This window comes from Phyllopteryx taeniolatus, chromosome 12 (genome assembly GCF_024500385.1).
Source record: "Phyllopteryx taeniolatus isolate TA_2022b chromosome 12, UOR_Ptae_1.2, whole genome shotgun sequence".
Taxonomy (NCBI): domain Eukaryota; kingdom Metazoa; phylum Chordata; class Actinopteri; order Syngnathiformes; family Syngnathidae; genus Phyllopteryx; species Phyllopteryx taeniolatus.
Genome location: NC_084513.1, coordinates 26918716 through 26941376, shown reverse-complemented (window position 1 = coordinate 26941376; position 22661 = coordinate 26918716). Strand labels below are relative to the sequence as shown.

General features: G+C 46.7%; 1 protein-coding gene across 6 annotated transcripts in view; it reads right to left on the bottom strand.

Moving 5' to 3' along the window:
- The window catches only part of itgb2 (integrin, beta 2), a 76646-nt gene that overhangs the window by 9677 nt on the left and 44308 nt on the right, over window positions 1-22661 (bottom strand). For all 6 annotated transcript variants that reach the window (XM_061791908.1, XM_061791903.1, XM_061791905.1 and 3 more), the window contains 5 exons: window positions 20395-20490; window positions 20207-20296; window positions 19963-20100; window positions 16273-16463; window positions 5585-5817 (listed from right to left, as the gene is read on the bottom strand). In XM_061791908.1, the coding sequence (XP_061647892.1) occupies window positions 5585-5817; window positions 16273-16463; window positions 19963-20100; window positions 20207-20296; window positions 20395-20490 (748 nt within the window). The remainder of the gene's footprint in view (window positions 1-5584; window positions 5818-16272; window positions 16464-19962; window positions 20101-20206; window positions 20297-20394; window positions 20491-22661) is intronic.

Below are 22661 nucleotides of genomic sequence, written 5' to 3'. Positions count from 1 at the left end.
CCCATGCCTGCGTGGGTTTTCTCCAGGTACTCCGGTTTCCTCCCACATCCCCAAAACATTTGGTTGGTTGATTGAAGACTCTAAATTGTCCATTGGTGTGAATGTGAGTGTGAATGGTTGTTTATATGTGCCCTCCGATTGGCTGGTAACCAGTTCAGGGTGTACCCCGCCTCTTGCCCAAAGATAGCTAGGATATGCTCCAGCATGCCCGCGACCCTAGTGAGCATAAGCGGTACTGAAAATGGATGGATGTCTGAGCAGCTCAAAGACGAGCTCGCAGCCAGGGACGAGCCCACCTCACTCGAGGACTCTCGCTAGCGATAAAACTGGACAATCACCTATGTGAAAGAGCAAGAGAGAAAGGGGTTAGAACAAGCAGTAGAGCACCTTCGACGGGCACAGTGCCTCTAGCCGTTCCATCCTGAACCCCCTGGCACCTCCTCATCACCCCCCACTGGATTGGAGGAGCCCATGCAACTTGGGAAAACCAGATTAGACCCTCTGGAACGTCAGCGCTGCTTCAGTCAATGTTTATGTATCTATTGTGGAGGGCCAGGCCATTTCATCGCTACATGCTCAATAAAATCAAAAGACAGGGATCTCCACGAACCGAGAGCGCTGTGGTGAACCAAATCAACACTTCTCCCAGCTCTCCCTCCCGCATGACCATTTCCTCATTTATCCTTGGCTCAGATTGCAATACCCCGGTCACCGCCCTCATCGACTCCGGTGCCGATGACAACTTCATTCACGAGGGCTTGGCGTGTCACCTCCGGCTACCACTCGAACCCTTCCCAGTCCCTAAAGAGGTTACTACCCTGGACGGGCGACTGATCTCCCCTGTCAGTCAACAGACGACACCGTTCACACTACTCATCTCAGGAAATCACTGGGAAACCCTCCAACTATTCGTCATTCCTTCCCCTGAGACCCCATTAGTCCTCGGAATCCCCTGGCTCTAAAAGCCCAACCCTGCCATCGATTAGATCCACCTGTCTATCACTGGGTGGAGTCCTTTCTGCCACTCCTACTCTCTTCTCTCGGCCATTCCGCCCTCCAGCAAACCTCAACCACCAGCAACACCAATCACTCACTCCTGGGCTACAGAAGAATACCACAACCTCTCCCCAGTGTTCAGTAAGGATCTTTCCATCTCACTACCCCAGCCACCAGTCCTATGACTGCGCTATCGACCTCCTGCCTGGAGCCCCTCTCCCCTCCAGTCGCCTCTTTAACCTTTCCCGCCTTGAGAAAAAAGGCTATGGAAAACTATATCCGTGACTCCCTTACTTCTGGACTTATCCGGCCCTCTTCATCCCCCCTGGGGTCTGGGTTCTTTTTTGTTGAAAAGAAAGATACCACTCTCCGCCCCTGTATTGACTTCCGTGGACTCAATGACATCAGCGTGAAAAATAAATCCCTGCTGCCCCTCAATGACCCTTCATTCGAACGCCTTTGTGACCCCCAGATATTCACCAAGTTGGACCTGCGCAACGCATAACATTTCATCTACATTAGAGAGGGGGACGAATGGAAAAATGATTTCAATACCCCCCTTGGACACTTTGAATATCTTGTCATGCCCTTTGGGTTAACCAATGCCCCCAGAGTTTTTCAAACCTTCATTAACGACATCCTCCGTGATATGCACAACCGGTTTGTCTTTGTCTATTTAGACCATATCCACCTCTTCTCCTGCTCTCCCGAAGAACATCACCAACATGTCCGCCAAGTCCTCCAACACCTACTTGAGAACCGCCTCTTTGTGAAACCAGAAAAGTGTGAATTCCACCTCTCCTCTGTCCACTTCCTGGGATACATCATTGCCAAAGGACAGTTACAACCAGACCTGGCTAAGATCCAAGCAGTCATCAACTGCCCCATTCCCTCCACCTGCAAAGAGCTTCTTTTCCTAGGTTTTGCAAACTTTTACCTTAGATTAATCCGAGATTACAGCAAAGTGGCCGTTCCTCTCACCAGTCTCACCTCCACAAGATCTCCATTCCAGTGGACACCTGCTGCATCCCAAGCATTCAAACACTTTAAGGAGCTATTCACCAGAGCCCCCATCCTGAGACACTTCGACCCTTCGCTCCAGTTTGTTGTGGATGTTGACGCCACTGACACTGTAGCTGGGGCCATCCTCTCCCGTCGCCTTTCTCCGTCTGAACGGAATTATGACATAGCAAATTGTGAGCTGCTGGCCATCATCTGGGCTTTGGAGAAATGGAGGCACTGGCTGGAAGGGACCATATCTCCGTTTATCATACGGACCGACCACAAGAATCTCACCCATCTCCGCTCCGCCAAGTGTCTAAACCCCCGGCAAGCTCGTTGGGCCCTATTTCTCAGTCATTTCATCTTTAGTCTCTCCTTCCGCCCTGGTTCCCATAATGGCAAGCCGGACGTCGTCTCTCGCATTTATTCACCCCCCTCCAGCCCGGTGGAACCGGATCCCATCCTCCCTTCCTCCTGCTTTGTTGGGGCTGCCGCATGGAAGATCCCCACACTGGACCTCAAGACCGGCTTTTCGTGCTCAATTCTGCTCGCGCTGAAACTTCAGTGGTAACAACTCCAAACTTACCTGTCATCCCAGAATCACCCGCACCATCCAATTCATCCAACAACGCTTCTGGCGGCCCAGCCTGGTAAAAGACACCCGAGAGTTCGTCCTAGCCTGCTCCATCTGTGCCCAAGGAAAATCTTCACATCTGTCCCCAGCTGGTCTGTTGTGTGCCTTACCCATCCCGAGCCGTCCTTGGTCCTACATTGCCTTGGACTTTGTTACCGGCCTACCTCCCTCTGAAAGTCACACCATCATTCTTACCATCATTGATCATTTCTCCAAGTGTGTCCATTACGTACCCCTTCCGAAGTTACCCTCTGCTTTCGAAAACGAAGGAGTTCTGTGAGGTGGTGGGCGCAGGAGTCAGTCTGTCGTCTGGATACCATCCACAATCCAACGGCCAGACAGAGCAGGCAAATCAAAATGTGGAGTCTTCTCTGCGCTGCTTGGCTGCATGCAATCTCGGCTCCTGGAGTGCCTTTCTCCCGTGGGTTGAATATGCCCACAACTCCTTCACCAGCTCCACCACAGGTCTCCCCTTATGACATGTTATGGTTTCCAACCACCTCTTTATAAGGAACAAGAGCACACTGGCAGTTCCTTCGGTGTGGGAGAACCTACGACGAGTACAATCCATTTGGAAGGACGTCAGGGCTTCCTTGGCTCGGTCAGCCGAAAGAAACAAGCGGTTGATGGATCTTCATCCCTCCCCTACGCCTGCATTCAAGGTGGGTCAGATGGTTTGGCTCTCCACTCGTGACCTTCCTCTCCAGACCGAATCACGTAAACTCACGCCATGCTTCATTGATCCTTTTCCAATCACTGAAGTCATAAATCCCACCTCGGTTCAGTTGAAGCACCGTCAATCTCTCAAAATCTACCCGACATTTCATGTGTTTCTGCTCAAGCCTGTCTCCACCAGTACCCTTAGACTTCCGGCCATGTTCGATTGATTACTTGGCTATCTGCATGTGTACTGATCCTTGTGTTCTACCTCCAGTGTTCCTTCTGTGTCACCCGATTCGCTGCCCGCTCAGTCACGCCGTCCAGTTCTTCCACCTGCCCACGCTCCCGGTTCCTGCATGTTCCTTGTTCCGATGGACTACCATCACGCCTCGGATATACTACCACTGAGAACCCCTAAATAAACCACTCTCATCTACTTCCTTCGCCTCAGTCTGCTTTTGGGTCTAGTCTAATATCATACGATTACTTATCGTGACAGTAAAAATATCCATCCATCCGCTTTATCCTCACAAGGGTTGCGGGCGTGCTGGAGCCTTTCTCAGCTATCTTCGGGCGAGAGGTGGCATACACCCTGAACTGGTCGCCAGCCAATCGCAGGGCACATATAAACAACCATTAGGGCAATTTAGAGTCTCCAATCAAACTACATGCATGTTTTTGGGACGTGGGAGGAAACCGGAGTGCCTGGAGAAAACCCACACAGGCACAGGGAGAACATGCAAACTCCACAGAGGCAGGGCCGGGATTTGAACACCGGTCCTCAGAACTGTGAGGCAGATGTGCTAAACAGTCCCCCACCGTGCCGCCACAATAAAAATATTTTAATTGTAATTGTTGAGAATTGTTATTGCAACAGGCTACAAGGACTGTTATTCATGTGATATGCAAACAATTTACTAGGAAATGCGGAGAATGAAGTCTGGAATTGAAATGTGTGTGTTGCACCCAACTGAACCTCCTGCCACCCCAGGTAAAACTTTCCTGAACCACCACTGGGCCTCGGCATTGGCATGAACTGCCAAAACTTTTAACATAATTTGTTTGCCTTTGATTTCTGTTAGGTTATTCGTTGAGCAAGCTGGGCTTTGGTTGTGGAATTAATTACCTTTTCACAGACCTCTTCAGTCAGAATTGTGTGTAATTTAAAATTTTGGATGAGGGTGGACAGGAGTGAAAGATGGGACAGGTCTATCCAAGGGGACTCAGGATTTTTAACCAACACAACATTCCGGTACACTTAATACCCTGAGACAAAGACAGGTACGCCCCAAAGACCGGACACCCCATACTAGACAAGCATGCAAACAGTTCATTTATTAGCACTTTTACTGGTTAATTGGTAAGCATACTTGAATGTTGCTTTAAGCACTTTGTTTTTGCATTGAAGTCTTTTCACTTTATTTCATTCCTTGAAAACTGGTACTACCACTAGATGTTTTGAAGAGTATTTATTTGGGCAATAGATTTTTGTATTTTATTTGTATTAATCTTATATTCATTTTCATGTGTTTTCTATGCACGTTTTATTGTTAAATGGAAAAACGATAAGAGAAAATTGCCATTCCTTTCATGTAATTTTAAGGGATAATTCTATATACAGTCTATTGTTATCGAGATATACAATTACCAATATCGGGATATAAGACTTTGGCCATATCGCACAGCCCTGATCCAATGAATCTTTACATCCCAAAAGAGTAAAACCATTTTTGGTTGCGGCTGCCTCTAATGTAGAGGATAAATACTTTGGTTTTCACATCAACAATCAGGCTAGAGCTGTCCTATCTAGCCTTGGCGCATGAACGGTTGAAGCCACCTGAGAGCTGAAACGTCTTCTATGAAAACCAGAAAAGTCCAGTTGTGATTATTTCAATGGCCCGAGAATACAATGACCTGGATGAATGAATATTCACAGGCAATCCATGGAGCCTCCCCCCTCCAAAAAAAATAAATAAAAAAAAGAAAATCACAAATGCCAACAGGTCAACAGATTACACAGCTTTTTTTTTTTCTTGTTGTTGTGATTGACAATGTTAAAACCACTTGTGGAATTATACAGTTGCTCCCAATTACTACTCTAAGGGACCCATATACCTTCTGCTTCAAGAGGAACATCAAAAGATGATCACATCTTGGCCGCATGCATCTTAACCAGATAATTAGGGACAACATTTGAGTTATTCTATTTTTATAGATTTTTTACACATATTATTAATTAGCACCACGATGACCTCCATTTTTGTATTGTCTTTTTTAAAGGGAAATCATTACCTCCGCATAATTTATTCTGGAACTTCTCACAGTGTTCGTTGTCACATTCACAGAAGTCACCGTAGTAACTGCTTCCACTTGCTGTGGTGTGGCACTGGCATCTGCCACACACACAATCTCCATGACTCTCACATTCAGTGCCACTTGGGCTCAGACATGATCCTCTCAGGGAGTTCTCATCTTTGTTGCCAATGGAGCACTCGCAGAACTGACCGACAAAGTGTTCCCTGCAACTTAAGAATCAGAGAAACTATTAACAGCCCATAAATTGCAAATACTTTAAGCTCATTAGAGTTACATAACACTCATGTACAAAAACACATTGGTTTGAGTGAAATAAATCACTTATGCTCCTTTTTTAATGTGACAAATAAACAAAACAAAAAAAACCAAACAGGTAAGAATCTATAACCAAATGTCTCCACCTCCAATCTGCATTTAAAAAAACTCAATCAAGTGTCAAACTCAACGCGAGCGGGACAGATCAAGTCAAGTCAGCTCCTGCTATGATTGTATTAAGTGTTTAGATTACACATTAAACAGGCATATTGCATGTATCTATTAATGCAGAAATGAGTCACATATATCTTCAACTTACCTCTTTTGCAATTAGGAGCAAATTTAGACAAAATTGGCACTTTTATATTCTTCACTGTTAATTTAATATCATTTGGTGGAACAAGATGTTTCAAGCAAAAGAAAATATTTGAGAACATATTAAAGGTGACAAATTAAGAAAATATGGAAAGTAACTGAAGTTTGATATTAAAATTATTATTTTTTGGGAGATGAAAGAGGTGCATGTGAGTTGGCAGCCTATTACAACAGTTACACTAATTTTCTCCTAAATTTGAAAATGTTTACACTCTTTTAGTCATTTAATGTTTGTTGTGTGTCATGCTCACCAGTTTTGGACTGTTATCACTGAGAATATCGGTGATTTTTGTGTGCGCCTTCATCACCGGCAGCCTGTTACAATAGCTCTATTGGAGCCTTTTGGCGGTGGTATTTTATTGAGTAGAGAACATCAACGCAATTGGACTTTCAGCGCTTGTTTACAATGTTGCAACCATGAGGAGCTTCCCCCCTAACGTGGCACTGTCCATTTGCCAAAGAATGCTTCCCAGTGGAGATATGGAGAGGGACGAGAGGCGGCGCACAATGAAGTGAAGCGAGAGAGTTCATTGAAGTGATGTTTTAAACCAGTGGTTCGTAACTGTTGCCACCCTCGGACCTACATTTTACTATTGTCGCGACCCACTTTTGAAGAAGTTAAGCGCAATAAAGATTTTTTTTTTTTTTAAATAACCTCTGAAAACACATAAACAGTTTATTTTAATTTTAAATGCCATTTCAAATGAGTTGGCTGTACCACTCAAAGCATATCCATGATGTCCGCCAGCCAGAGGCTGAGCTGCTCTGTATATGTCAACAGATAAACTAGTGGAGTGCAAGGAAGAAACATTTCTCTTCGCTTTCCTACTTTGTTCTGTGTGGGAACTTGGTATACCTCTCTACTTGACTGAGAATCTGAATACGAATACATGCAATTTTTTTACGAGCTGTCCACAACCCACACAAAATTGGTCCGCAACCCACTTGTGGGTCCCGACCCACCAGTTCAGAATCATTGTTTTAAACTACAGAACTGCAGTTGTACGTTGTAGAAAATCAAGCTAAACATTGCTCCTTACGTGCATTTGTTCCTGTCAATATTGTTATGAGTGTGTGCATAAGCTCTTTGTGGGCCTGAGGTTAGTATTTGTGAGTTTATTTCCTAAAAATCTGACAGTGGCTTTCTTGTCATGTTCTTTGTATCCTCAAGCTATTGGGTGACTTACCAAATGTATGAGTTGAGATTTCTCAGTAAGGTTTCTTTTTCTGTTAAGAATAAGAGCCCATTTGACGTTATGTGAGTCATTGCTGCCCCATTAAAATCATATAGCCAATAAAGTGTACTGCACTACACTGATCTTTATAACAACAAAAAAAAAGGTCCGCGGTGCACTGAATCTGCAATAAGTGAACTGTGATAGACTGAGGATCAGTGTACCTGACTTTTGCTAAAAAATGTCAAAATTCATTCTGAATTTTCATCACATTGTGGCAAATTAAATAATAACTACCCCGTCATTGAGTTTCTCCGCCTATGATTGGAGACAGGCTCCAAGATCCGCGACAGCCAAAGTCCAGCCACTGGACTACATGGAAGCACTATCATGTCAAAGACCTGCAGTATTATCAAATATTACTCAACTCAACTCTATTTATATAGCGCTTGCACAACAGCCGCAGCTGTAACAAAGCGCTGGACACAAAACAATAACAATAATACGATCACAAACTTCTTCTTCTTTTCCTTTCGGCTTGTCCCTTTAGGGGTTGCCACAGCGCGTCATCCTCTTCCATGTAAACCTATCTCCTGCATCCTCCTCTTGAACACCAACTGCCCTCATGTCTTCCCTCACGACATCCATCAACCTTCTCTTTGGTCTTCCTCTAGCTCTCTTGCCTGGCAGCTCCATCCTCATCATCCTTCTACCAATATACTCACTATTTCTCCTCTGGACGTGTCCAAACCTTCCAAGTCTGCTCTCTCTAACTTTGTCTCCAAAACATCGAACCTTGGCTGTCCCTCTGATGAGCTCATTTCTAATTTTATCCAACCTGGTCACTCTGAGAGCGAACCTCAACATCTTCATTTCCGCCACCTCCAGCTCTGCTTCCTGTTGTCTCTTCAGTGCCACTGTCTCTAATCCGTACATCATGGCTGGCCTCACCATTATTTTATAAACTTTGCCCTTCATCAAGCAGACACTCTTCTGTTACATAACACACCTGAGACCTTCCTCCACCCGTTCCAACCTGCTTGGACCCCACACTCACCATTGCTCTGGACGGTTGACCCCAAGTATTTAAAGTCCTCCATCCTTGCTATCTCGTCTCCCTGTAGCCTCAATCTTCCCCCACTACCCTTCTCATTCATGCACATATATTCTGTTTTACTTCGGCTAATCTTCATTCCTCTGCTTTCCAGTGCATGCCTCCATCTTTCCAACTGTTCCTCCACCTGCTCCCTGATTTCACTCCAGATCACAATGTCATCTGCAAACATCATGGTCCACGGGGATTCCAGTCAAACCTCTCTATTCCAGTCACCACTGCAAACAGGAAGGGGCTCAGGGCTGATCCCTGATGCAGTCCCACCTCCACCTTAAATTCGTCTGTCACACTTACAGCACACCTCACCGCTGTTCTGCTGCCCTCATGTCCTGTATTATTCTAACATACTTCTCTGCCACTCCAGACTTCCGCATGAAGTACCACAGTTCCTCTCTGGGTACTCTGTCATACGCTTTCTCTAGATCTACAAAGACACAATGTAGCTCCTTCTGACCTTCTCTGTACTTTTCCATCAACATCCTCAAGGCAAATAATGCATCTGTGGTACTCTTTCTAGACATGAAACCATACTGTTGCTCGCAAATACTCACTTCTGTCCTGAGTCTAGCCTCCACTACTCTTTCCCATAACTTCATTGTGTGGCTCATCAACTTTATTCCTCTATAGTTCCCACAGCTCTGCACATCACCCCTGTTCTTAAAAATGGGCACCAGTACACTTTTCCTCCATTCCTCAGGCATCTTCTCACACGCTAGAATTCTATTGAACAAGCTGGTCAAAAACTCCACAGCCACCTCTCCTAGATGCTTCCATACCGCCACAGGAATGCCATCAGGACCCACTGCCTTTCCATTTTTCATCCTCTTTAATGCCTTTCTAACTTCCCCCTTACTAATCATTGCCACTTCCCTCTCATTTTCCTCATTCATCAACTCCTCGAAGTATTCTTTCCATCTAGCTAGCACACTGCTGGCACCTGTCAACATAGTTCCATCTCTATCCTTAATCACCCTACCCTGCCGCACATCCTTCCCATCTCTATCCCTCTGTCTGGCCAGCCTGTATAGATCCTTTTCTCCTTCTTTAGTGTCCAACCTGCCATACATGTAATCATATGCCTCGTTTGGCCTTTGCCACCTCTACCTTTGCCCTGTGTCGCATCTCAATGTATTCCTTTCGCCTCTCCTCAGTCCTCTCAGTGTCCCACTTCTTCTTAGCTAACCTTTTTCCTTGTATGATTTTCTGTACTGTGAGGTTCCACCACCAAGTATCCTTCTCTCCTTTCCTGCCAGAATATACACCAAGTACTCTCCTGCCTGCCTCTCTGATCAACTTGGCTGCAGTGGTCCAGTCTTCTGGAAGCTCCTCCTGTCCACCGACAGCCTGTCTCACCTCTTCCCGACAAGCTGCACAACACTCGTCCTGTCGCAGCTTCCACCACATGGTTCCCTGTTCTGCCTTTGTCTTCCTAATCTTCCTCCCCACCACCAGAGTCATCTTACACACCACCATCCTATGCTGTCTAGCCACACTCTCCGCTACACTACCTTACAGTCTGTAACCTCCTTCAGATTTCCTTGTCTGCACAAGATGTAATCCACCTGCGTGCTTCTACCTCCGCTCTTGTAGGTCACCCTAAGTTTGTGCCTCTTCTGGACAAAAGTGTTCAATACAGCCATTTGCATCCTTTTTGCAAAGTCTACCACCATCTGTCCCTCCAAGTTCCTTTCCTGGATGCCGTACTTACCCATCACTTCTTCATCACCCCTATTTCCTTCACCAACATGTCCATTACAATCTGCACCAATTACAACTCTCTCTCTGTCTGGGATGCTCAGAACTACTTCGTCTAGCTCCTTCCAGAATTTCTCTTTCACCTCTAGGTCACATCCTACCTGTGGGGCATAGCCACTAATCACATTAGAAATAACACCCTCAATTTCAAGTTTCAGCCTCATCACTCTATCTGATACTCTTTTCACCTCCAAAACATTCTTAGCCAACTTTTCTTTTAAAATAACCCCGACTCCAGTTCTCTTCTCATCTACACCATGGTAAAATAATTTAAACCCTGCCCCTAAATTTCTAGCCTTACTGCCTTTCCACCTGATCTCCTGGACACACAATATATCAACTTTTCTCCTAATTATCATGTAACCAAGTCCTAAGATTTTCCTGTCATTGTCCCAACATTCAAAGTCCCCACATTCAGTTCTAGGCTCTGTGCTTTCCTCTTCTCTTTCTGCCGAAGAACCCACTTTCCACCTCTTCTTCTTCTTCGACTTCGACCCACAGTAGCTGAATTTCCAATGCCACCCTGCAGGTTGACGGCACTGGTGGCGGACGTTGTTAACCCGGGCCACGACCGATGCGGTATGGTATTCTTTGGATGAACGCTCATATTTGTTTGCCCTTCCTGACGCAACCCTCTGCATTTATCCGGGCTTGGGACCGGCCTACAGTTTGCACTGGCTTGTGCCCCCCATAGGGCTGCATTTAATACGATCACAAACAACCAAATAAAATCGTCTCTGATCAAAATACAAATTCACATTGGCACTTCGCATACAGGAGGTACGTGCCATGTTTTAGTCCCTCTTGTTGCAGGTTGTTTGAAGCTAGATGAATGAGGAGCAAGACTGAAGTCTCTATTGACAAGTATGAGGACACCAGGATCATAGATGTTATGATCACAGCGTGCATGATGCCACTCACATTTACTACAACCTGAGTTTGAAAGTAAACAAGCAACTGTAGTTTTCTAACAGCCGATAGTTCGTCTGTTGGCGAGTGACACACACACACATAAATATTGGTTCAATTCTCCAGTCCCATTCAGTCGTCTCTCGCGCTTCGCTTTACTTTTTAGAGCCGACTCTCATCCCCCTCCACATTTCTTTCGGGATGCACTCTGGTCCACATTGGGGGGAGAAGCTCCTCCTTGCACCATGACAAACTGTCCAACAGCGCCGACATTTTCCGCTCAACAAAAATGCGGCTGTTGCAAACAGGCTGCCCATGAAGGCACAAGCACCAATATTCTCCTTCAATGAATGAAAAACACCGAAAAGACTCCACAACGGGTCCACATTACATACAATGAACATTAAATGACAAAAAGGGTGTAAAAGTAAATGAATGACAAAAAATATCAGAACTCTTGAAACAGGCTGCCAACTCAGAGGCACCATCTTTGATCTATCATCCATCTGATCATCTGGGTCGAGTATTTAAAGAAAATGTAATCTGGATCAGAATGATCTGGATTTTGTAATTCCTTTGTTTGCTATCGTGGATCAAGTAGATTTTGTAGTTTTTGTCCCGTTTTTTTTCAAATAACTTTCAAATAGGATCAATCTGATACGGATACCACAATATCAAGATTACAGAATGCAGATTTGAAGTCTTTAGAAAGGCCAACTGCCAGGATTCATTCCACTTTTATTTTTACCCTTCAAATGTTTTTTTTTTTCCTGCTACCGTAGTCTTCAAGTTGCCTTCTGCATGATGGCTGCATGGACACAAGATAGCGCTTATCCGTGTGGACGCCTCGGTTACGTGCTCTCTAGTATTGTCTATGTTTTTGTGTTTTTCGTTGGTCTTTGGAGACATTACGCGACTCACTTATACAAGGGAAAACTTGTTAAAAATCAGGGAGTCTACCCCGGACTTTCTTTCACCAACTTTTGCAAATCCGCTCAGTCCCCCCCACCCCCCAACTATGCAGTAAAGTTAGAAAAAAGGTTTACCGCTAACGACTCTAAATCAGTCTGGCATGCATTACAATCGCTACCCAATTACAAGTGACCAACCCGCTAAGCTGAGAACAATAAAAGACTAGCCAACGACTTGAACACCTTCTACTGCAGATTTGAAAAGGACACGTTCACACCCCAAACCCACCCAGCCACACCACCGACCACCAGCATACCTCTGACTTCTGCGTTGGCCATCCACGAACAGGATGTGAGATGCATCTTCAAACAACAAAACATCAACAAAGCATCAGGTCCAGACATTGTCTCCCCATCTTGCCTCAAAGTCTGCGCAGACTAGCTCACTCCAGTCTTCCCACAGATCTTTAATAGCTCCCTGGATCTGTATGAAGTACCATCCTGTTTCAAACGCTCCACCAACATCCCAGTCCCCAAGAAACCTGCAATCTCGGGTCTGAATGACTACAGGCTTGTCGCTCTGACATCTGTGGTCATGAAGTCGTTTGAATGCCTCGTGTTGGACCACCTCAAGAGCATCACACGTCCCCTGCTGGACCCCCTGCAGTTTGCCTACTGAGCGAACAGGTCTGCAGATGATGCAGTCATACTGAGGTCACCAAACCAGACCCATTCAACGTCTCGGCTCCATTATAATGATGAACAGAATCGGTGACAAAGGACAGTGGAGTTCAAGCCTCACTGGAAACGAATCCGACTTACTGCCGGCAATGCGTCAAAACTCTGACACTGGTCGTACAGGGACCAAACACCCAGTATTGCGGGGTCCGGTATCCCATACCACCGGAGCACCATCCACAGGACTGCCTGAGAAACACTTTTGAATGCTTACTCCAAGTCCACAAAGCAAATGAAGACTGAAGACTGAACCCTGCTGAGGGTGTAGCAAAAACCACACTATTCCTCCTGAATCTGAGATTTGACCTACCGACTGACCCTCCTCTGCAGAACCCCTGAATAGACCTTACCAGGGAGGCTGACGAGTGTGATCCCCCTGTAGTTGGAACACAACCTCCGGTCTCCCTTCTTAAAAAAGGGGACCACCATCTCGGTCTGCCAATCCAGAGGCATGTCCCCGATGTCCATGCGATGTTTCAGAGTCATATCAACCAGGACACAACATTCAGAGCCTTTAGAAACTCTGGGTGGATCTCATCCACCCCTGGAGCCCTGCCATCAAGGAGGTTTATAACCACCTCTGTGATTTCAACCCCAGAAATAGGAAAGCCCACCTCAGAGTCTCCAGAATCTTCCTCATAGGAAGGCATGTCGGTGGAATTGAGGAGGTCTTCGAAGTTTTCAACCAACCGACTCACAACGTCCCCACTATATGACAGTCCACTGCTTCCACCTTCTGCGATGGTGGACCAGAATTTCTTCGAAGCAGTCTGTAAGTCGTTGGTCCACTCGGACTCAATGTTCCCCGCCTCCCCCAGGACGTGGCCGAAGTTCTGCCAGACAGTGACAGTTGAAACTGCTTCTAACATGTGACTCTGCCAGACATTCCCAGCAGACCCTAACAATATGTTTGGGCCTGCCAGGTCAGACCGGCATCTTCCCCCACCATCGGCGCCAACTCAGCACCAGGTGGTGTTTGGTTGACAGGTCAGTCCCTCTCTTCACCTGAGTGTCCAAGACATGCAGCCGCAAGTCCGACTGCCCGACCACAAAGTCGATCACCGAACTGCGGCCAAGGGTGTCTTGGTCCTAAGTGCATGTATGGACACTCTTAGTGTATGTGTGAAGATGGTGTTTGTTATGGACAATCAATGATGAACACAGAAGTCCAATAACAGAACACCGATCGGGTTGTGGTCGTGAGTGTCATTCCTCCCTCCAAGTCTCACGGTCATTGCCCGCGTGAGCATTGAAGTCACCCAGCAGAACAAGGTAAGACCCAGCGTAGGGTTGGACATCAAGAATCGAGAACCGATTGGAACCGGGACTAACGAATCGTTCAAATGAACAAATTTAGGTTCCCACCTTCGATGCCGAGTCCGCTCACCCTGAAGAAGTGGCGAAAACCAACAAAGAAAAACACGCATGAAGACACGCTTGTGCCCAATGGCAGCGGTGAACAAAAATGTGTCTTAACTTTGTTAAAATGAATGACCAGTCACCTCAGTGCAGCACTTGGAATAAGATTATATTGTGCAAAGGAGGCTTTCACGATGTGTAGCATCTGAGCTCAGCCTACACCGCGCGGAGCTTCAGTCAAGTCAACCCTCAGTCAACTGGGTGAGTGAAACAATAAAATACGTCTATGCCATCATTGAGACAGCTAACAAGGTAAACGGTTGCTTGCACTTTTGCACTAATGGTTTGTCGTGTTTATTTTAGTCTTCAAACCAACTGATGACAGAAAACTAAAGCTTAACATTGAGCTAAAACTTCACTGTAGCAACTTCACATAAATGTTCTCTCACAGTATGACAAACACTAACCTTATCGGTGAGAATTGGGAAAAGAATCACCGTTTTATAGCATTTGGTTACATTCATCCATTCATCCATACATCCATTTCCTGAGCTGCTTATCCTCACAAGGGTCGTGGGAGTGCTGGAGCCTATCCCAGCTTTCATCGGGCACACCATGAACTAGTTGCCAGCCAATCGCAGGGCACATATAAACAAACAACCATTCGCACTCACATTCACACCTACGAGCAATTTAGAGTCTTCAGTTAACCTACCGTGCATGTTTTTGGGATGTGGGAGGAAACCGGAGTGCGCGGAAAACCCACGCAGGCACGGGGACAACATGCAAACTCAGCACAGGCGGGGTCGGGGATTGAACCCCAGACCTCAGAACTGTGAGGCAGATGCTCTAACCAGTTGTCCACCGTGCCACCTGGTTACATTCATTAAAAAAAAAAAAAATGAAATCACTGGTGCAGTTTGAAGTTACTTTTCGTGTCAAAAGGCTGAGTTCCGGTGCATACCCTTCAAAGCCTAAAACAGGAAGTCAAGTTAAAACTTGCACATATAAACCATTTGACGTGATGAAACAGTCCCAAATAACTATTTTAACAATGCTATATTTAACTTTAAGCTGAAAATTAATTAATGAATATTAAGTCAACTGGGTGAGTTCCGCACACATTTCCTTTTAGTTCATCGATTTGATATTGATACTGGTTATAAAGAACCCCGAGTCAAATGTTCGTTTTAGTATGCTGTGGGCTGCTAAGAAAATGGATGTTCATAATTTGGACACCCTTTATTTAAACCATGCAAACTTTTTTGACCCAGCTCCCTAAAAGAATCAGAATCGAGAATCGTTCGGAACCAGAATAGAAATAAAGAACCGGAATCGGAACCAGAATCGCTCAAATTCAAACGATGCCCAACCCTAACCCAGCGGAAGTGCTCTCCAGCACCCACTCCAAGTACTCCAAAAAGGGTGGGTACTCTGAGCTGCTGTTTGATGCATAGGCAAAAACAACAGCCAGGACCCGTCCCCCCATTTCCTGCCCTGGTATATAGACAGTTAAGTAATTGTCATGAAAGACAACACACCATTCCAGGCTGCAGAAAATACCAGTGAAGCTGTGGCTGGAATGGGTATAAAGGGAGAAATTTTTGGTGTGGCCATCATAATCCCCTGATCACAACCCTATTGAGAAGCTTTGGGGCAGCCTAAAAGGGAAAATGCTATATAAATAAAATTGAAGTGACGGAATTTCAATTGAATAAAGATATGTAACACAAATACTATATGGTAACACAAATACAATTATCATGGGGGTGTTTTTGTTTTTAATTAAACCCTGATTATTATAGAAGCCAATATAATTGTTAATGATCCAAAAATGTTTTTGCAGTAAATTGCATCGACTATTTAGGAAAATTAGCATAAATGTATGAACACATTAGCACATGACTAATAAGTTGGAGCACAGTGTAGTTGCAGCGATGTCCGCATGTGTGTTTTCTGGTTCTTTGTGAGGTGTAATGCATAAATCAAAGAGAAAATTGGATAACCCTTTGGAAAAAAGTTAAAGAAACAAACTAACTAACTAACTAAATAATAATAATCAATAAAACTTACCTGCAAATACCACAGCTTATACTTCCATTGCCATTACAAAGTTGGTGGCTACTTTCTCTTGGATCTTTACACTGACACTCACAGCTTGTAGATAAGGTCACTATCAATGTGTCTTTGATACCAAGTGGTCTGATAGAGAATGTCTGGTTCTCTATGCATGAGTCTGCTGTTACTGTTACATCAAAAGAAATCTGTGGGGAAATTTTCAAGAGACATTCTGAGAAGAAAACTTTAAATAATGTCAATGAATCATTTACTTTAAAAAAAGACTGGCATTTTCAATTCCTTATTCTGTGTGCAACACTAATCTATCCATCCAACACAATTAGATACAACTTAAGTGAATAGTAAGATTTGGTGCCATTCACTTGATTATTCTGCTGAATCACTGCTCTATTTTTAGGTATTTAAAAGGTATTTTTTTTATGTATTATTTCCATCCATCCATGCATCCATTTTGTACCGCTTATCCGAGGTCGGGTCGCAGGGGCAGTAGCTTTAGCAGGGACGCCCAGACTTCCCTCTCCGCAGCCACTTCCTCCAGCTCTTCCGGGGGGTTCACGAGGTGTTCCCAGGCCAGCCGAGAGACACGGTGGGATGTGCCCGGAACACCTCACCAGGTAGGCGTCCGAGGAGGCACACTAATCAGATGCCCCAGCCACCTCATCTGGCTTCTCTCAATGTGGAGGAGTAGAGGTTCTACTCTGAGATCCTCCCGGATAACCGAGCTTCTCACCCTATCTCTAAGGGAGAGGAAACTCATTTCGGCCACTTGTATCCGGGATCTTGGTCTTTCGGTCACGACCCACAGCTCGTTCCGACTATATCTAGTCGGAACTTCTCGACCTCACACACCTGTCAGAAGGAGTTTCAACTCCGACAGAACTTTGCTCATGTTCCGGGGGAGGCGGGGGACATCGAGTCTGAGTGGACCATGTTCCGGGCCTCCATTGCTGAGGCGCCTGTCGTGGCGCCAATCTCCGAACCCGTTGGTGGACAAGCTGGCCAAGCGGAATGCAGCTCTGGTGGTCGCTGAAGCAAAATCTCGGGTATGGGAGGAGTTCGGTGAGGCCATGGAGAAAGACTTCCAGGCAATTCTGGTCCACCATCCGGCGTCTCAGGAGAGGAAAGCAGTGCACCACCAACACTGTGAATAATGGGGATGGGGCGCTGCTGATCTCGACTCGGGATGTTGTGAGTCGGTGGGGAGAATACTTCGAAGACCTCCTCAATTCCACCGACATGCCTTCCCATGAGGAAGCAGAGTGTGGGTTCTCTGAGGCGGGCTCTCCTATCTCTGGGATTGAGGTCACTGAGGTAGTTAAAAAGCTCCTCGGTGGCAGGGTCCCGGGGGTGGATGAGATTCGCCCGGAGTTCCTAAAGGCTCTGGATGTTGTGGGGCTGTCCTGGTTGACACGCCTCTGCAACATCGCGTGGACATCGGGGAGAATGCCTCTGGATTGGCAGACTGGGGTGGTGGTCCCCCTTTTTAAGAAGGGGGACCGGAGGGTGTGTTCCAACTACAGGGGGATCACACTCCTCAGCCTCCCTGGTAAGGTCTATTCAGGGGTGCTGGAGAGGGGGGTCCGTCGGGAAGTCAAATCTCAGATTCAGGAGGATCAGTGTGGTTTTCGTCCTGGCCGTGAAACAGTGGACCAGCTCTACACCCTCGGCAGGGTCCTCGAAGGTGCATGGGAGTTCGCCCAATCAGTCTACACGTATTTCCTTCGGCTGGCCTGGGAACGCCTCGGGATGCCCCCGGAAGAGCTGGATGAAGTGGCTGGGAGAGGGAAGTCTGGGCATCCCTGCTAAAGCTACTGCCAGCGCGACTCGACCCGGATAAGCGGTAGAAAATGGATGGATGGATGGATGGATGGATGGATGGAGACTCGACTTGACTTTGGCCTAAACTACATGACGTTTGAAAATCGAAATTTTCAACCTAGTCTTAAGCTTCTGGGAGTTGTAGGGCTGTCTTGTTTGAAACATCTCTGCAACTTTGCATGCACATCAGGTACAGTGCCTCTGAATTTGCAGACCTGGGTAGTGGTTCCCCTTTTTGAGGAATGTGTATCGAGGAGGTGTTTCAATTACTGGGTGATCACACTCTTCAGCCACCCTGGGAAGGTCTATTCCAGACTGTGGAGATTTTGTCAAACCTCAGGTTCACAAGGACGCTGGAGGGTGGACCAAAATTTCCTTGAAGCCGTCGGAATGTTGTTCTCCATGGCCTCACCGAACTCTTCCCACGCCCGTGTTTTTGCCTCAGTGACCACCACAGCTGTGTTCTCCTTGGCCAGCTGGTACCCATCAGCTGCCTCCTGAGTCCAACAGGTGAAAATGGTGTCCACCAGCGGCTTCAGGGATTGTCGCCAGGACATGCACTGACCACCTTACGGCAACAGCTCAGGTCAGCCGCATCAACAACGGAGGTGCGGAATATGGTCCACTCAGATTCAATGTCCCCTAACTCCCCCAGGACATGGGCGAGGTTCTGTCAGAGGTGGTAATTGAAACTTCTTTTGACAGGTGACTCTGCCAGACATTCCTAGCAGACCCTGACAAAAGGCTTGTGTCTGCCAGGTCGGACCAGCATCTTCCCCCACCATCAGAGCCAACTCACCACCAGGTGGTGATCGGTTGACAACACCACCCCTCTCTTCAACCGAGTTTCCAAGGCATGCAGCCGCAAGTCAGATGACATGAACGATGACATCAAATGGCGGCCTCGGGTGTCCTCTTCCTAAGTGCACATGTGGACACCCTTATTGTCTGAACATGTTCATTGCTCGGGTTCTGATCGGGAGGGGGGCGTTCTTCCCAATCACGCCACAGTCTCACAAGTCCCCCAGCAGAACAAGGGTGTCTCCACCAGGAGCGCTCTCCAGCACCCCCTTCAAGGACTCCAAAAAGGGTGGGTACTCTGTGCTGCTGTTTGTTGCATAGGCACAAACAGCATTCAGGACCCGTCCCCCCACCCAAAAGCTACCCGCTCGTCTACTTGGGTAAACCCTGAGATACAGCTACCAAACTGGGGGGGAATCAGTATGCCCACACCTGCTCAGCGTCTCTCACCGTGGGCAACTCCAGAGTGGAAGAGAGTCCAACCTCGAGAAGACTGGTACTAGAGCCCAACCTGTGTGTTGAGATGAGCCCGAATATGTCCATTCGGAATTTCTCGACCTCACACATAAGCTGTGGCTTTTTCCCTCCCAGAGAGGTGATGTTCCATGTCCCTAGAGGCAGCCTCTGTAGCCGGTGATCACACTGCCAAGGTCTTCGCCTTCGACCGCCGCCCAGCTAACACAGCACCTGACCCCCTTGGCCCCTCCCCAGGTGATGAGCCCATGGGAAGGGGAACCAAAATTACCTTTTCAGGCTGTGCATGGCTGGGCCCCATGGATGGAGGCCCGGCCACCGGGCGCTCAGCCATCGAGCCCCACCTCCGATGACCCGCGTCTGGGCAAGGGAAACAGTGATTCAATAATTTCACTCGTCATAGGGGGTCTTGTAGCCATGCTTTGTCTGGTCCCTGACCTTGGACCTGTTTCCCATGGGTGACCCTGCCTCCTAGGATCATTGGGACACGCAAACCCCTCCACCATGATAAGGTGACAGCCCCAGGAGCGATAATCTTTCATTTTATTTTATCCAATATAATCAGGGTTTAGAACACAACAAAGAACTGACCTCCTGTGTCACGTGAACATTGTCACAAACTCCTTTGTTGTCTCCTTCTTGTCTTGCATCATCACAGCGTGGAGTGTAGACAACCCTGATATTTTCAGGGAGAGTATCATGGGTAAGTGTAACTTTGGAGGACAATCTCTGGAAAGACAATCATTTTGAGAGATTATGTAAGTTTCAAATACAGAAATAAAAAAAAGAAATGGAAATTTCGGAAAAAGAGAAATAGTAATAATTCAAAACTTACCTTGTATGCATTTTCAATCAACTGAACCACATTGTTTGAATCTTGTGACAGAACTCCTACCTCAGATTTTGGGATCATACTGGAGAGTTGCTATGATAGAATTGGAATATTTAATTAAAATTCATTCATCACCATACCACATTATGTATCTGAAAAAATATACAGTTCCTATAAGTAGATTATTTTACCTTGTACATGTTTTTCACATCTTCTGTCACAGCAAATATGGGTTGAATACGTTTTTTTTCCAACTGCATGGCCAGTTGTCCAACAGATGGGTAGTCCTTCACATTAATAATTATTTTAATAATTAAAATATTTATACTGATCACACATAAGATGCATTATGTTCATCATGTAAATGTAAATATACTTTTACATAGTGTATAACAATTCCATAGAGGGCAGCTAAGTGGTACATGTTTTTATCTGTGTTGCAACAAACCAAAAAAGGTTTCATTTGGAACCTTTCTGTGTGGGTTATATGTTTTGCAGTTGCTCGTTTTCTCCCACAAACGTAGCCTATTTAACACAAATTTCTAATTGGCCAACTTAATCTCTGCATTTGTAATAGAATGGTTTATCCATCCATCCATTTTCTTCTGCTTACCCGAGGTAGGGTCACGGGGCCAGTAGCTTTAGCAGGGAACCTCAGATTTCCCTCTCCCCAGACACTTCCTCCAACTCTTTCGAGGGGATCCCGAGGTGTACCCAGGCAAGCCGAGAGACTTAGTCTTTCCAGCGTGTCCTGGGGCGTCCCCGGAGTCTCCTCACGGTGGGACAAGCCCGGAACACATCACCAGGGAGACGTCCAGGATGCATCCTAATCAGATGCCTGAGCCATCTCATCTGGCTCCTCTCAATGGAGAAGAGCAGCGGCTCTACTCTGAGCCCCTCCCAGATGAACAAGCTTTTCACCCTATCTCTAAGGGAGAGCCCGTACACCCTGCGAAGGAAACTCATTTCGGCCGCTTGTATCTGGGATCTTGTTCTTTTGGTCACAACCCACAGCTTGTGACCATAGGTGAGGGAACAACATAGAACGACCGGTAAATTGAGAGCTTCACCTTTCGGGTTAGGTCCTTCACCATAACGAACCGACACAAAGTCTGCATCACTGCAGACGCTGCACCGATCCGCCTGTCGACCTCTCGTTCCATTCCTCCCTCAGTCATGAACAAGACCCCAAGATACTTGAACTCCTCCACTTGGGGTAGGATCTCATCCCCGATCTGTAGAGGGAACTCCACCCTTTTCTGACCATGGTCTCAGATTTGGAGGCCTATTTTCATCCCTTCACACTCGGCTGTGAAACGCTCCAGTGAGAGTTGGAGATCACGGCTTGATGAAGCCAACAGAACTACATCATCTGCAAAGTGCAGAGATGCACTACTGAGGCCACCAAACCGGATCCCCTCTACGCCTCGACTGCGCCTAAAAATTCTGTCCATGGAAGTTATAAACAGAATCAGTGACAAAGGGCAGTCTTGTCCAAACCCTTACCGGAAACAAATCCGACTTACTGCCATTAATGCGGACCAAACACAACAATTTGGTAACCCCCACAGGTCTCCCTGAGTGACACGGTCGAACGCCTTCTCCAAGTCCACAAAACACATGTAGACTGGTTGGGCGAACTATCCATGCCCCCTCAAGGACCCTGCCATGGGTGTAGAGCTGGTCCATTGTTCCACGGCCAGGGCGAAAACCACACTACTCCTGCTGAATCTGAGATTTGACTTCCCGACAGACCCTCCTCTCCACCACCCCTAATTAGACCTTCCCAGGGAGGCTGAGAAGTGTGATCCCTCTGTAGTTGGAACACCCACTCCGGTCCCCCTTCTGAAAAAGGGGAACCATCACCCCAGTCTGCCAATCCAGAGGCACTGTACCCAATGTCCACGCGACAGCCCTACAACATCCAGAGCCTTTAGGAACTCCGGGCAAATCTCAGCTACCACAGGCGAAAAAGGCCCAATAGGACTTCTTCGTCAGCTTGATGACATCCCTCACCGCTTGTGTCCACCAACAGTTTTGGGGATTGCACCAACCACATTACGGCCACAGCTCCGGTTGGCTGCCTCAGCAAAGAAGGCGCGGAAAATGGTCCACTCTGATTCAATGTCTCCCGCCTCCCCCGGTACATGGGTGAAGTTCTGCCGGAGGTGGGAGTTGAAACTCCTTCTGACAGGGGATTCTGTCAGACGTTTCCAGCAGACCCTCACAATACGTTTGGGCCTGCCAGGTCAGACCAGGCATCTGACCCCACCATCGGAGCAACACACATTCAGGTGGTGAACAGTTGACAGCTCCGCCCCTCTCTTGACCTGAGTCTCCAAGACATGCAGCCGCAAGTCCGATGACACGGCCACAAGGTCGATCATCAAACTGGGGTCTTGGGTGTCCTGTTGCCAAGTGCACATATGGATACCCTTTTGCTTGAACATGGTGTTCG